The following is a 16,691-nucleotide window of genomic DNA, read 5'->3' as shown; positions in this document are numbered from 1 at the left end:
CATGTAAGATTTGGGATGTAAGCGCGAAAAAAATCCAAGTCTATGCCATAACAAGTACCTATAAACTTAACTGAAGAGCAACATGGACACGGACTACCGCAACGGAGGCTCTTGTTATTAGAAGAGGTTGTTCTATGTTATTAGAAGAGGAACAAAAAGTACGGAGCAAACATGTACGTAGCAGGAGCCACAGTACACACGAATATGATGCTTCTGAGAGCAATCACATAAGTAAAAAGGATTTATGTTTCACACCTTTATATTTTTATTTACGTATCGTTTATCAGATAGGTGTTTATCAGTACTTGCTGTGTACAAACCTTTCATCATACGAAGTACGAGGAGAATGTTAACCACTAATATAAAATAAGAAACAATAATAATCATAATGTTGAATAAAAATATAAGAATGATAGTTGAGAAATAGTCAAGATTAGATATGCCTAGTCTTGTATGGTCAGACCAGATTCAATGAGATAAAGATGTTCCCCCGTTTAGCCATGTGATCGGTAGAGATAATACACAACCTTATGACGTAGAGTGTAATTAGGAAAATTATGGTTCAATGGTAAGTACTGTTCGTACTATTCACAGAACAGAAAATGTACTATTACAATAACGCGGGCGACCTTGGACTTATATTTCTTTTCCTATTACTTGAAAAATAAAAAGCAATACGTAACACAACAAAATATTATGCGTCTAAATAAAACATCGTTTCATAATTCACATAAAAAATAAATTGCTACTCGTAAAGAGGATATTGTATCAAAAATATCCCAATAACATTTCCGTGCTCAACTGATTCCTGTCGTTTGTTGAACATGAGAAATAATGTGAATATATTAGCATTCTTGATTATAATTATTATTGGTACCGCGTGCCGGGACAATTTGAGAGTAATTCACGGCATTGACGACGGTGGAGACAGTCACGGGTATGTTGTCGCTATAGCATTGGGTCTTCACTACAAAGCCGCTAGATTTTGCACTGGGAGCCTGATAGACACAAACTGGGTTATAACAGCGGCCCACTGTTTCGCTACGGTAAAAGCATTAGGAATAGATAACTGCTTAATACTATTTGAAAACTTTACGATAACACCCATATATGCTAGATACGCCAGAAAGATTTTGCAAGTTATACCCCATATTTCATACCATAAATCAATAAATAAGAATGATATCGGACTTATGCTGGTTGAACATGTAGAATTGAATGTTTTTGGAAAATTGTCTGCAGTTGATTATAGGACTTTTACTGGTCGTGCAGTGCATTACGTAGGAGCTGGTGCAACTTATACAGATTTTGATAATGAGGAGAATCCTAAATTAGCAAAAGCCATCAGTGACTTGGACGATGTGAGGCCTCTTCAAATAGGTGAAGCTGTTGTCGTGGCTTGCGGTAAAGCGAGTGTGAGAAGACTACCTGACGTATCTCATAAAAAGAACAATGCTCTGATATGCTTGCGATCTAAATGTTCTAACAGAGAAGAAAGGGCACAAGTCGGTGACTCCGGAGGTCCTCTGATACTTGACGGTAAGATCATAGGCATTGCGCACGCGTTTGATGACAGAAATCCTTATGATTTTTACTACACAGCAGTAAGCCCACATTTAGATTGGGTTCTAGGTACTATGTCCGCAAATAAAGCAATGTAATTGAGTGAATACTTGAAAGTGCCTCTATATTATAATGCCGCTGGCGCAAATATCGTTTAACATAATATGATTATGTTATGTATGTTATATAATCTATGAGGCACTTGTAACTTCTGCACATAAAGGTAAAGACCACGCCACCAAAAAAATACCCAATTTGCGCAGTTACTACAAGAGTATATACGATAATTAAATCTTTTGCTACGTGAAATGTTATTTTAATATTGTTTACATTGTTGTGTTTTTTAATTTTTTATGTCACCACTCGTAGTAAAACAAAATTATAAACATAAACATTTTTTTTACAAATATATTTTATTTACACAGATCAGTTTTCATATTACATAGTGTAGGTAAGTATTATATTTTTTATAAAAAAATTGAACATTTATCTTTTTCTGTTTGAAATAAATGATTCTTTTTTTACAGTAATTATAATATATCGACTGTTAATATGTCGTGAAAACCGGACAGTATTCTAGTATATTCCTTCGAAGGGACCTTAAAACAGCCCTTGTGTTTCAATTAATCTATGTGACAATTTCAATGTGAATCCCGCAATTGAAAAAATAATTTTCCCTTTTTAGGAAACAGACATATATATAGTATTTTCTAATCTGAGGCAGGTATAGATAATAACAAAATCGTGAGCAAAGAAAGAGAAGAGCTGTACGTGATGTATCGTTAGAAATTTCCCTTTAGACCACGCGGGCCATCACTGGTCATCAATCTAAACCCCTAGGGGCTAGTTTAGTAGAAGATGGTTCTAACACCCTCACCCATTATTGTAGGGTCACGACTTTGCCACTGTAAGGCAATAACAGGTGACGGCAAAAATATTATTATTTTGAGGGGTGTGGTGTGACTGTGCCTGTTTGCTATTGGGACAGGCTGGGACCACTGAATTCCACTTGTTACAATCATCAACTCCACACGACTTCGACTCTTATCCAAATGGTCATACATACCTGTATGTAGATAATCATCAATTTAAACTAGTTCCATGCATCCTCAATTTTAACACACAATTAATTCCGGAAGTGAATAAAACTGTATACAAACATAATTCACACATTTCATAAGTCAATTTGGTTCATGAGGTTTAAAAGGAGGGAAAAGGGATAGATAGAGTCGATATCATTACAATAATAATTGCATGAGGTAAGTAAGAAGATTTTATATTTTAAACTTTATTTGTTCACCCCTAAAGAAAAGGTGATAAAGCGTTGACTGTACAATAAATTTAACCTTATTGTTAAAGAAGCGGACTGGTGGAGAACCAGTAAAGGAGTGTGGTGGAGTAGCCTCTCCAATGGATAGGGAAGAGGTAACGTCTGTGTAGTGTGGGACATATAACGGCTGTTTATGGTCCTGGTTTATGTTGAAGAAAGCTAAAGTTTAAATAAGTAGAGGCAATAAGTGTACGCCTTTCTCTGCGAAACTGGAAGGAAAAAAAAACAACAAGGAAAGCATTTTTGTCGTGGCCAGATCTTAGAATTGATCATTTCATGATGTGTTCGACTATTTAATGAAATGGTCAAATAACGTTTAATGATATATCAATCAACCTTTGGTCATATCGATAATGTAGACGGTGTCCATGCTATGTAATGTAATAAAAAAGCGAATAGTCGATTAATTTCTTAGGTTAAAAATTATTTAAGTACCTAATTGATACTGTAGATATGGAAAATTGTACATAAATTATAATATGAATCAAGTTTTAAACACCAGCGCCACTACCAGTGGATAATGTTACTAATTTTACGATATGATTGCCAACATTTGTCCATATCATAAAGTAATCATGCATTTAGTTGCTTTTGTTCATTGATCTGGCCAAACTACATCATGATGTGGCCAACGAATGATATTTATTCTATTTCATGAAATATGACCATTACAATACAATACTTTTTAATGCATTCAAAACAAACAATTATAATCAGTCAGATCGTAGATTCAAAAATATTAAATTGACCTTCAACAAGTTTATTCATGATAATTACGTAGAATAAATGATTTTGATTTCTGATTTCGAGATAAGCCCGGCGGACTTGTACTGTTTGCTTTTTGAGTATGTATGTATTGATGATTAATCATGGAAAAATATAACTGCTGTAAAAGCTTCACATACAGTAATAAAAACAAGCTTTAACAATTTTTGTTTACTTTGAAGAAAATTGTGTTTTGAACAACACCGATATAAAAATCTGTATATACAATAAACAATAGGAAAAGTATAAAAATCCCGAATCCGGCGGCGAGTAAAAGCTAAAGGAATAAATGTAATAGCCATAAACCACTGTTTACTGTCCAATGTCTGTCGGTATAATACAATATTTATGAAACCCGACTTTCATTCAAGAATTATTTTAAGGGTTCTGTGGCTAAAATACCTTATACCAATGTATATTTTTCCTGGCTCCAATAAAAGTGTTCTATTAAAAAAACAAGTATAAGTGAAAATGAAGTGTTTCATTAGTGCCGATTTGGGCAACCACCAACATAATTTTAACTTAATTTAACAAGACTTACACTAGCTCTATCTCTGTTTCGCACTTACTGTAAGTGAAGAACGGCACTAGTGTAAGAGCTGTCAAACTAAAATTAGGTTAAGTTTGTGTCCGCCCGAATAGACACCATTGTTGTATCAAATAATTTGTAACTCCATTTTCTGTACATCGTTTGTAATAGTTTTATTTAAGAATTATTTTGTAGCTGGTGGCGCCATCTATTGATTTAAGTAAATAAATTAGTATTGTCTCACGATTCCCGCTACCCCTTCCCTGTGCACGTCACAACAAGTGTGCTGATTGGCCATTGCGTGTCATCAGCCCCGCTCCGCGGCGCGAAGAACAACCGCCAACCGCACCAGTATGAAAATTTACTCCAACGCGCGCGTGTGTGTTACTGCAATACCTCGCGTCTAAGTCGCATATCGCTAAATTCGCTCCAGATGTAAACAGTTTTGTTAGATCTTCGCACCCCCATCGCTTCAAAGGGTTGCGTAGGCGACTGAGCCACCGTTGTGAACTGGACTGTGCTGTGAAGTGCTGTGTGCTCTGAATCCCCGGGGATATCGTCGTTCGCTGGCGGTTTCATCGAAAGGTAAGGCGTGCACATCCTTTATTTCCTGTCCATTTTACAGCGTGAGACACTTATTTACAATAGAATCTTACAAATTCTTAATTATCGAAGGCAAACATAAAGTTCAGCCGCTGGCGCGTCCATTTGTGGTCCTTCTTAGCCAAATAATAATACTAGCACCCGCCCTTGTTAGTTTTCTTAGGATATCTAACGAGTGTATTTTATTCGCATTTATATATCGCGTACATTACGTACAGTATATAAACAAATAATTAAAACGCGCCACGACATTGTGTTGTGTGCTTTTATCCGCCATTTTATTCTCGCAACGCAATAACAATAATTTCTTATTTGTATCGCATTTATGTATGTAATTATCACGTAAATTACATTAACTTAAGCTTAAACGCATATAACATCGCATACCTACTCGTCAAATATTATTTTACATTTCTAATTGGAAATAAATCGCAATAACTTTACCGGTCGGTCACTCGCGGCCGCCCGGCGCATACGCGTAAGTACCTAGTTCAAGGTCACGCGTCCCTGTTGTAATTTCTACTTTTTATAAAATATTTACGCTCGCCTAGACTTTCTCATAAGCCATAATGTCTAAGAGTAAAGCTATTCATGAACCCGAGGACAGTGAAGCTGTCGATGTACAGCTACTCCTACTCGAGTCAAAACGCAACGCCATTTTCGAAATTGTACAACATATTTACGATTTAACGACCGATATACATAAAAATGTTACGGCAAGGGACACTTTCCTCTGTGGAAGCGCAAATATCGATACACTTCGTCTCGATTTCCAAAAATTGGTGGACGATTATAACTGCCGCTTGTTAACTATAACGCCCGGGGCAAAACCCGATTATAAATGTTTAGTCTCTTTCGAACAAATATATAGTCGCATTAAACAACTGCGCAGTCAATATTCTTCTTGCACTTCTCAAGTTCAAAACACCAACCCGCGTAAAAGTCACCCGAGCTTGCCACCCATTGAGTTGATGTCTTTCTCTGGCGATATTCGCTCATGGCCTCTATTTTACGCAAGTTTTAAATCCACTGTACACGATAATCCATCGCTCACTGATGCTGAGAAGCTGTACTACCTGCTAGGAAAGATCTCGGGCAAGGCTCACGCTGCGTGCGCAGGCATTACGCCGTGCGCAGAGAATTATAACCTTTTATTTGAAACGCTCATTGAGAAGTACGAAGACAAACGTACGCTCGCTTCTACCTACATTAATCAATTATGTGATTTTAAACCGCTGACTTCTGCGTCCGTCAATAATTTTGAGTCGTTTTCTGACAAGTTCGTAAGCGCAGTTCGCGCATTGAAAAACCTCAAACTTGATAATTTAACGGATTTTATTCTACTTCATATCGCTCTTAAAAAGTTCGATTCTGATACAGTTCGCGCGTTTGAAATGAGTATTGACTCAAATAATATTCCCACGTTTGACGAGTTTGTAACTTTCATAAATAAACAAGCAAAAATATTGCAACGCTCGTCTACTACAGCTCACCCTGTAAGTAGTGCTAAAAAAGATAATACCCTTTCGCGCCCCCGCTCTAATAATGTAAACGCATCGCCGCCGCACTATCAGGCCTATCTGAGTACGGTAGATTCCGCAAACAAATGTTTGTGTGCTAATATTACGCACCAACATTTATTTAAATGCCCCGATTTTAATAAGTTGATCCCGGACGAACGTTTCAAGGCCGTGAAGGAAAGAAACGGGTGTGTTAACTGTTTGAGTTTAATACACCGAGTTTCAAATTGTAATTCAAATCTGAACTGCCGGGTTTGTAAATTAAAACATCATACGCTACTTCACTTCGAACGGGGATCGAACCGCAACCTCTCCGCGTCGACGGCACCGTCGACCGCGCCATCGCGTCCCTCGCAACCGCCGCCGCCCGTCGCGCCCGCACTGTGCGAGCGCGCGGACGTCGCGTTGTGTGCAACCGGCCCAACGACCGCGACGACACCACGCGTTGATAATGAACAACTTGCCGCGTCTACTACAATTCTGCTTGCCACCGCGCAAGTAGCCGCGTACGATAGTAGTGGTAATTGTCATCACATTCGTGTTTTACTTGATTCTGCTTCTCAGAGTCATTTTATAACTAAAGAATGTTGCGAACGTTTAGGTATACAACGTAAACAAATCGAACGCACAATTATAAAGGGTTTCGGTGGATCGGAGAAGGTACTTAAGGGGTCAGTCGATTTCGAATTTCATTCCCGCTTTAATTCAAATATTAAATATAATATTTGCTCGCTGGTCGTAGACCAAATAACGGATTGTTTGCCGACCGCCGTGGTTGACAGATCTGCGCTTCCGCAATTGAATAATTTACCGCTCGCGGATACTACTTTCGCGACTCCTAATAAAATAGACGTTTTGATAGGTGCATCGCTTTTCCCGCATTTGTTATTACCCGATGTTGGAGGGAGTGACTTCACGTCGGCGCCCGCGCCCGCACCCCGCGCTGTTAACACAGTTTTGGGTTATGTTATTATGGGTTCCGTACCCACTATTTGTAACGCCGCGGTCTCTTCACTTACTGCTTGCTGCGTAGTCGAGGAGCCAATTAACACGCTTGTAAAAAGGTTCTGGGAATTGGAAGAACTTACCGCTTCGCCCGTTCAATGTGCCGAGGACGTTGAATGTGATGTCTTCTACCGCGCGACCACTGCGCGTGATCCCACTAGTGGTCGATATATTGTTGGCTTACCGTTCTGTGAGGACGTCTTCTCGCTTGGTGAATCTTATGATATTGCCCGCAAGCGCTTTCTGTGTTTAGAAAGAAAGTTAGAAGCTTTACCTAATTTGAGATCTGCTTATGATGAAGTCATCACTGAGTACATCGATAAAGAGTACATATCGCCCGCACCTTCTGACGACTCTAGTAAGTCGCTGTTACCCATGTATGTTATTCCGCATCACGGAGTTGTTCGGGAGGACAAAGCTTCTACTCGCTTACGCATCGTTTTGGACGCCAGCAGTAAGACTGGTTCCGGACGCTCTTTAAATGACGTCCTGCACAGTGGGCCGAATTTACAAGGCAATCTTTTTGAGATCATTTTAAACTTTCGCATTTACCCTGTCGCTTTAACGGCTGATTGTCGTCAGCAGTTTCTCCAGATCGTTATGCGAGACATCGATCGTCGCTATCAACGCATTCTTTACCGCTTTAATCCACAAGACCCGCTTGTTCTTTACGAGTTCAACCGCGTTTGCTTCGGCTTGAAGTCTAGCCCGTACCATGCACTGCGCACGGTACAGCAGCTTGTCTCCGATGATGGTTCTAAATATCCGCGTGCGAGCGAGATAGCGTCCAATGCGCTTTACATGGATGACATTGCGTTCTCTGTAATGAAGGCGGAGGATGGCGTCGCCGCCTCTAAGGAACTCATCGACTTGTTCAAGACAGCTCAGTGGGACTTGGTCAAGTGGAATAGCAACTCGCAGACGGTTTTAGATTCTATTCCCGCTTCGCACAAACTCACTAAAGAGGTCGAGTTTGATAAATCCATGCAGCACAAAATACTGGGCTTGCATTGGTCCACGCAATCTGATTATTTTTATTTTCAAGTCGCGCCTCGCGAGCAGGATAAGTGTACTAAGCGCACTATCCTCTCCACTATTGCCCGCTTGTGGGACATCATGGGATTTGTTGCTCCGACTATCCTATACGCTAAACTTTTGATAAAACAGCTCTGGCAGCTGGGAATCGACTGGGATGATGAGCCGCCGCCACACATCATTAAGATATGGAGACAGTTTTGTCACGAGCTTCCATTGCTCAATGATTTTAAAATACCGCGACATGTAGGTGTGGTGGAAGACTGCGTCGTCACTTTAGTCGGATTCTCAGACGCCAGTGAGCTCGCGTACGGAGGTGTGGTATACCTTCACGTACAGTCCGCTAGTGGTAACACCGTGCAGCTCGTGTGCTCGAAGTCCAAAGTTGCGCCCTCGCAACCGCTCACTATCGCTCGTCTCGAGCTCTGCGGCATCGTGTTATTATCTAAATTACTTCGCACAGTTTTAAATAACTACGCTAGCCGCTTTGCCGTTAACGTTTGCGCTTTTACCGACTCTAAAGTCGCTTTATATTGGATTAAAAGTTCGCCCCACCGCTGGCAAACGTTCGTCGCAAATCGCGTCGTCCAGGTGACTGACAACATCTCCGCTGATAACTTTCATCACGTCTCCGGAGTGGAGAACCCCGCAGACTGTTTGTCGCGTGGCGTTACGCCACAGAAGCTTATTTCGCACCCCCTGTGGTTAAAGGGGCCTCCGTGGCTTGCGATGGACCCGTCACAGTGGCCTATTAATAAAGAGTCCGAGGTACAGTCTATTGAAGATATACCTGAGAGGAAGATTTTAGCACACCCTGTGACTGCTCCCGCGCATGACTGCGCTATATACAATCTTGCTCAGCGCGTGTCATCTTGGACGAAGCTATTACGCGTGATTGTATTTGTATGCAGATTCACTAAATTGTTACCTCGCCGTGAGTCCATGTCCGTTACCGCTAGCGACATGGAGTTCGCTGAAATTAAAATATTACAAAGTATACAACGCAAATATTTCGTCGACGAATTAAATAACTTACGCAATAATAAATGTTGTTCTCCCGCATTTAATAAGTTACGCGCGTTTCTGGACAATGGTCTGATTAGGGTAGGCGGTCGTCTCGTCAATTCTGATCTAGATTATTCCCATAAACATCCCGCTATTCTACCGCGACATGACCATGTCATCGACCTTATTATTGATCATTATCATAAAACGCATTTACACGCTGGTCCCGAACTTTTGATGTCTCTCCTTAGACAAAGGTTCTGGATACTGTCCGCCCGTCGCGCTGTGAGACAGAGAGTCCACAGATGTAACAAGTGTTTTCGCATGAAACCGCGACCCACATTTCCGCTTATGGCAAATTTGCCTGACACTCGTACTACACGAGCTGTCAAAGCTTTCACGCACACCGGCTGCGATTACGCAGGCCCTATTTCTTATACGCCCGTTAGGCGTCGCGGAGTTCAAAGTTTGAAGGGTTACATCTGTGTCTTCACGTGTCTGACGACACGAGCGGTACATATTGAGATCGCTACTGACCTTAGTACTCCCAGCTTCTTAGCTGCCTTAAAACGCTTTCTCGCGCGCCGTGGTCCGGTACAGTGTATGTATTCCGACAACGGAACCAACTTTCAAGGCGCTAAGTCCTATCTCCGTGAGTTATATGATTTCCTTAATAAAGATTATCGCCCTCGTTTCGAAGAGGAGTTAACAGAAAATCGCATCGAGTGGAAATTTATCTGCCCGAATTCACCGCATTTCGGCGGCTGTTGGGAGAGCATGGTCAAAATTATTAAAACGCATTTATTTAAAGTCATTGGACAACAACTTCTGTCGTATGAAGAACTTAGTACGGTTCTAACGCAAATAGAGTGTCTGCTTAATTCGCGTCCTTTGACTGTTTTAAGTTCCGACCCCGCGGAACCTACCGCGTTGACGCCAAGTCACTTCCTCCACACCGCGCCTCTATCTTCCCTACCCGCGCCTGAAGTAGATTGTAATAACCTTAACTTACTTCATAGGCATTCACTGCTCGATAAACTCGTTCAGTCTTTCTGGGAGCGATGGAGGATTGAGTACTTACACAATCTTCAATTGAGAGAGAAGTGGAATACCGCGTCTGTTCCCATTACGCCGGGGACAGTTGTTATTATTTTAACCGATAATGCACCTCCTCTCACATGGCCGTTAGCGGTTGTAGAGAAGGTCCATCCCTCAAAGGATGGTATAGTTCGCGTGGCTACTGTTAGGACTTCTAGAGGTACATATCTTCGTCCTGTCGTACGCTTATGTCCTCTGCCTAACCAGTAAGTTTAATTTCGCATTCGCGCATACTCTTAGACATTAAGTTTATTTGTATATATCTATTATACGTTAATTAGTTATCTATAACACGCTATTTGTTTCGCATATCGTAACTTAAGTTTATGTAACTTCGCATATATTTCATATTTTTCCCCTTTATGATAGTTTCTTAAAGGTGACCCTTTAAGGGGGGCTGGAAATGGTGGCGCCATCTATTGATTTAAGTAAATAAATTAGTATTGTCTCACGATTCCCGCTACCCCTTCCCTGTGCACGTCACAACAAGTGTGCTGATTGGCCATTGCGTGTCATCAGCCCCGCTCCGCGGCGCGAAGAACAACCGCCAACCGCACCAGTATGAAAATTTACTCCAACGCGCGCGTGTGTGTTACTGCAATACCTCGCGTCTAAGTCGCATATCGCTAAATTCGCTCCAGATGTAAACAGTTTTGTTAGATCTTCGCACCCCCATCGCTTCAAAGGGTTGCGTAGGCGACTGAGCCACCGTTGTGAACTGGACTGTGCTGTGAAGTGCTGTGTGCTCTGAATCCCCGGGGATATCGTCGTTCGCTGGCGGTTTCATCGAAAGGTAAGGCGTGCACATCCTTTATTTCCTGTCCATTTTACAGCGTGAGACACTTATTTACAATAGAATCTTACAAATTCTTAATTATCGAAGGCAAACATAAAGTTCAGCCGCTGGCGCGTCCAGTAGCAGTATAACAAAATATTATAAACGAAATAAATAATAGATTCATCATTTAAAAAAGTTCATTTTTCAAGAAATAATTTAAGTTACGGAACCCTGTGCTATGAATTTCTAGCACGCACTTAGCCGGTTTTTACTACTTTATTTATAAGTTTATCGATTTAGAGCGACTGATACAGATGCTTGTTTAAATGGGTAAAAGAGAGTAAATGCAATTTTAGTGTCATTTTCATTTATTTGCTTCTAGAGTAGAACAATATTTATCTAGATACTTAAATAACTTGTGCATCAAGTGAGTTACAATAAGTATCTACTTTATTAATATGCTACTTATGCAAGACGAACATAAAATATAGAATACTAGGTATGTTCAGCTGCTGAGGAGCAATGGGCTGGTAATGCCACTGATTACTATAGCTACTATGTAAGTAAAATATCACATTCCGGACACAATATACAACAAAAATCTCATTCTGACCGAGTGTCGCTTAACGCGAGATTCAGAAAGAGTCATTGTATCTAATCTTGTTATAATCCATATGCCTGTTATAATAGGGTAGTTTCCAACTAGTAAAATCAGTTAATGGCCCCGATTCCTGCAGACACCTCCTAATTTAATTTTAAGGTATACCCGTCATTTTCTAAACCGCCAAAAAGGAAAGGGACGGATGATTGACAGCTCTTAATTTTAGGAAGAATGAGTAAATGAATGAATAACCCGAGCGAATAAATAGGTATCTCGCTGGTATGCAAACCGTTTGACGTGTGCTGTCAACATAATTCTGTCGGGTTATTGACCGATGTAAAATTTTTAGACGGTTGTTTTACATTTCTGCTTAAAATTGACGTGTATTCCATAAATTTTATGCCTGTCGATTACCCGTCCCATTCTTTTTCAACGGATAAGAAAATGACAGGTATAACTTAAAATAAAATTAGATGGCGTCTGCAGGAATTAGCACCACTTTGACTATACGTACGTCAAAACACGAAATTACTTCGGATATTATATGAAAAAGCAACCTGTGACGTCATAGAAAAGCGACAAATGTGATAAATTTTGTCGTTATTAAAATTCATAAATAAGTTAAATCGAAAAAGTTAACGTTTTTTGTCAGTTTGACCTAGGGAACTGCGGCACGATGAGTGGTGATGGAGTCCCGACGTGCCGGCAGAGTAGTAGCAGGAGAGTAGGATGAGTAGTAATAGCGAAAAAAACAGTAAACACCAATAGAAATAAATACACAGTTTATTAATTAGCACTTCACACAAGAACTTAACGAAATTAAAACCATGCTATGTTAAACTACAATGAAGAATTTATCATCACAATTAAAATTAGTGGGCACGGTCAATAAGCAGTATATGTGTTGCTCTTATCAAGGTCGGGGATGCAAATCAGCGTAAAATGAAAGGAATTGCGGAATGGAATGAGAATTTAGAAATTTAAAAAGAAAAGGCCAGTAAGTGCAGAGTTTGTATTCTGCTACAGAACTATCCAATCATGAATGTTCTTCAAGGATTCTTAATAATAATGACCTTTATCTTAAGTTAGCTGAACAATAATTACAGAACTGAACCTATCTAAACATCTGTACAAAATGCACTTGGCGTGCTTTGATCACCTTCTACGAGAAGAGAAGAGACTCTTGTATTCGAATAGTAAATAAGTACAAAGGAAAACGGACAAAATTTCCAAAACTGATTCATTATTAAAGCGAGAGATATTCCGTGTTTAATTGGAAGTACTTATTTGTTGAGTTAGCAGCCGAGAAACAATTTATTTGCGTTATCTCACGAATCCTTTGTTGTTGAAATTTCACAAAATAGCTCCAAATAAAGCAGTAACGTTTCCAGTAAATGGACTATAACCGTTCTCAAACGCCGTGCAATTAAAATTTTCGATTAAATTAGAATCTAAAACGGAATATTACGTTTTGTATTTGACATAATAAAAGTAAATAAAATGGCGCCAATTACAGTAGGCACTTACTCGTGAAGATTTTGGTAGGGAATTATACAGGGAAAGATGAAGAATTACTTACGAAGACGTGCCTTAAAGGACGTTGGAATACATGACACACACATGCATGACAAACACATAGAATACATCATATCTTAATATGTAATATTGTTATTAACATAGATTTAAGTATATTTGGAGCTCGGTGGCGCAGCGGTAAACGCGCTCGGTCTGCGATTGTTGAAGTAACTTTCGCGAAGGTCGGTCATAGGACGGGTGACCACAAAAAAAAGTTTTCATCTCGAGCTCCTCCGTGCTTCGGAAGGCACGTTAAGCCGTTGGTCCCGGCTGTATTAGCAATCGTTAATAACCATCAATCCGCACTGGGCCCGCGCGATGGTTTAAGGCCCGATCTCCCTATCCATCCATAGGGAAGGCCCGTGCCCCAGCAGTGGGGAAGTTAATGGGCTGATGATGATGAAGTATTTTATGATAAAAAAATCATACCTCGTACTTATACTCGTATAGGTATAATTTAATTAGCTATTTTTTGGGCTAAAAAAACATATTTGGAAATAGAAAATTGAAGTAAAATGAAACGTGGGGATAATTATGAGGATATTTCAATTTAGTCCTGTTTGGAATATATCAAGTGAACAAACATTATTTATGAGACGTGGTACAGTTCACATTGTGGGGTAATTGTACCTACTAATTTCTTTTTACTGATTTGAACTTTACTAGATACTTACTTACTAAAAACACCATCAAAATTACATACGCTCACAACGATATTCACGATAGTGTTGTCGTTAGGCAAATGATAATTTTTAGGTCAACCTTTTCCTAAAGAATTCAGATTGTATGGTATCGTTGTTGGTGTTATTCCAGTCCCCAGAAGAATACTTAACCTTTTTGACATTTCCTTGCTTGTTTCATGTTGTAAAGGACCGAATAATGGTCTCTGCGAATATTTTCTAGCTTTCCGACCCTTTTTACCTATTCACGTTTAAGTCTCGTTTGAGACAAATTTTGGGAAAAATTTAAATTTTGCTGATGTAGTTTTTCCGTCGATAGCGAAAGTGTGCTTTTATCTTTAGTAAAAGGCTATTCTTATTTATAAGCTTAAGGTTTTGCTTCAAATTAAAATGCAGATAAATATATAGTACATACAAAAAAGGGTTCGATTATAATAGTAGATTGATGATAATAATATAAAATGACAATGATATGCTGCCAGTCAATAGATGGTTTTGTCACTAGGGTCGATTAATTCTTTCAAATATTTTTCTTCTCAGACGACGCCCTGAGCCGAGGTTCGCGCCCAACTGGGCACCCTCAGGCTGTTGTCTTAAACGTTGTACCGGGTGAGAGCCTTCAGCGCTCCCCATTTGTCCGGCCAAGTAGTTAATGCCATCTGCGGCAAATCTACAATAAGTCACGTCAACAAAAAAAAAAAAAAAAAATCACTGGTATCTCAAAAGATACGATTACCGAATGGTCTTCTCTTCTTATCGTGTGGGTTATGAGGTGGAGTGCCAACCTCATCAACCCTGGTGTCAGGGTTATTATTGAGCCGCCTAAGGCCCCAACAACACTACTACACCAGTAAGTAGTAACCGGGACCAACAGCTTAACGTGCCTTCCGAAGCACGGATTATCTTACTGTCGGACAATCAGATGATCAGCCTGTAATGTCCTAACCAACCGTTAACCGGGATTTGAACCCGGGGCCTCCGGATCGTGAAGCCAACGCTCAACCACTGGACCACAGTGGCCGTTACCGAATGGTGATGTGTCATTTGGATATTATTTTTAAATTGTACCACAAAATATATTTCATGATGTTTTACAATGAAGTAAGTAAGCACTAATGGTTTTATAACCTTGTTATTATAATAATGTGGTACAAATTACACTTCAATTTTACAGATAAAATATAGTAATTACATTTTCAATTTTATGTTTACATAATTTTAATGGAAAACGAAAACAAAACAAGTACAGGATGCCAATAAATACTTAATACGGATAAACATTTTGGCGTGCGTTGAAAAATAATAAAATACCTATTAAGTGGCGAAAGCAAGTAATTATTAGTGACGTGCCATTCCCGCCGTTGTAAAAACTCTTTAATTGTAACGACACTGGCTATTTTTCTTTTTTAAATTGTTCTTTCTTGTACTCTGGTCTTCTTTGGCTTAAGGTTAGGTTATATAGCTCTTTTTTACATAAGTTTTGCGCCTTATTTTTGCTGGGAAAGTTCTCAAAGTGGGAACATTCCTGCGAACGCCACAGCACTAGTAATTATGTAGTATTAAACAGAACGTCTAATACAGTACAATAAGTGATTATATTTTAATTATGATTCACGAGATTTAAAAACTTCTACCCTTGAAAGTATGCAGATAATATTGCCTTTCTTCGAAAGCATGACTCCTTTTATATAGTAATCTCCATAAAAGTAAGATGGACCAAATACGTACTTCGTCAATTCCGCAATTTGCAGCCTAAGGATGTAGTTACCCTGCAATAAAATAATACAGTCAATATCCCCGAATCCTGCAGACACCTCTTAATTAAATTTTAAGTTATATACGTCCTTTTCTTATCCTTCGAAAAGAATCGTTCGAAGAATTTTAAAACGAAGTATAACCGCGAATAAAATAGGCATTTCGCTAATATAGCAACCCGTTTGACGTGTGCTGTCAACTTATTGGCCAGTATAAAATTTTGGGTGGTGTTTTTTTTAATTTCTGCCTAAAATTAACGTGTATTCCATAAGTTTATGCCTGTCGATTACCCGTATCTTTCCTTTTCGGCGGATAAGAAATTAACAGGTATAACTTAAAATAAAATTGGATAGTGTGTACTGGAATCAGCACCAATATAAATATTTAATTAGTAGCTTGCGGCCCGCGAATTCGTTCACATGTTTTTTTTATTACTAAGAAGGTTAAACAAAGATGGCATGGCAACCGACGGCTACTTTCTAGTATCTGTGGTAACGACTATTCGCCGTACGATGTTGATCTACGTAGATAGTAGGCCTTGCGAGTATTTTTAGAAAGCCCTTGAATTACTTGCTGCCGCGCTCGTGTCGAGTATTTATAAATTACTATTATAAATAACTTAAGTATGGATTATGTTAATTTCATAATCGTCAAAAGTCCGAAACAAAACCTAAACGTAACGTACCTAATATAAATTAGCGAACCTATATTAAACTTGTATTTATCAAATTAACTATTCCAAGTAGCATGCTTACAGTGACATATCTCTCGTCCCTGACGAAATACGCTGTACAACTTTTACAACTTCACAATGTCTTTCATCTCTTTCGCACTAAGCGATGTTCTATA

At 39.4% G+C, this 16,691-nt stretch overlaps 2 protein-coding genes across 2 annotated transcripts; both read left to right on the top strand.

Moving 5' to 3' along the window:
• Positions 1-824: 824 nt before the first annotated feature.
• LOC126369813 (serine protease 1-like) lies at positions 825-3,003 on the top strand. The gene is made up of 2 exons (XM_050014377.1): positions 825-1,604; positions 2,923-3,003. Exons 1-2 carry the CDS (start codon positions 825-827, stop codon positions 3,001-3,003), a joined length of 861 nt encoding a protein of 286 aa, XP_049870334.1.
• A 3,686-nt stretch (positions 3,004-6,689) lies between these two features.
• On the top strand, positions 6,690-11,365 carry LOC126369606 (uncharacterized). The gene has a single exon (XM_050014098.1). The coding sequence runs from the start codon at positions 7,283-7,285 to the stop codon at positions 10,661-10,663; it is 3,381 nt and encodes a 1,126-aa protein (XP_049870055.1). The 5' UTR covers positions 6,690-7,282; the 3' UTR covers positions 10,664-11,365.
• The last annotated feature ends 5,326 nt before the right edge of the window (positions 11,366-16,691 follow it).

The sequence above is a fragment of the Pectinophora gossypiella genome, chromosome 9 (assembly GCF_024362695.1).
Source record: "Pectinophora gossypiella chromosome 9, ilPecGoss1.1, whole genome shotgun sequence".
In the NCBI taxonomy this organism is placed as follows: domain Eukaryota; kingdom Metazoa; phylum Arthropoda; class Insecta; order Lepidoptera; family Gelechiidae; genus Pectinophora; species Pectinophora gossypiella.
This window is presented reverse-complemented; position numbering and strand designations above follow the sequence as displayed.

What these genes read in the sequence shown, in the direction of transcription:
- LOC126369813 (XM_050014377.1), top strand. Translation starts at nt 825, where the DNA reads ATGAGAAATAATGTGAATATATTAGCATTCTTGATTATAATTATTATT. An exon ending in ATGATTTTTACTACACAGCA is followed by an intron (nt 1,605 to 2,922) that starts GTAAGCCCACAT and finishes TTATTGTTAAAG; the next exon opens with AAGCGGACTGGTGGAGAACC.
- LOC126369606 (XM_050014098.1), top strand. Translation starts at nt 7,283, where the DNA reads ATGGGTTCCGTACCCACTATTTGTAACGCCGCGGTCTCTTCACTTACT.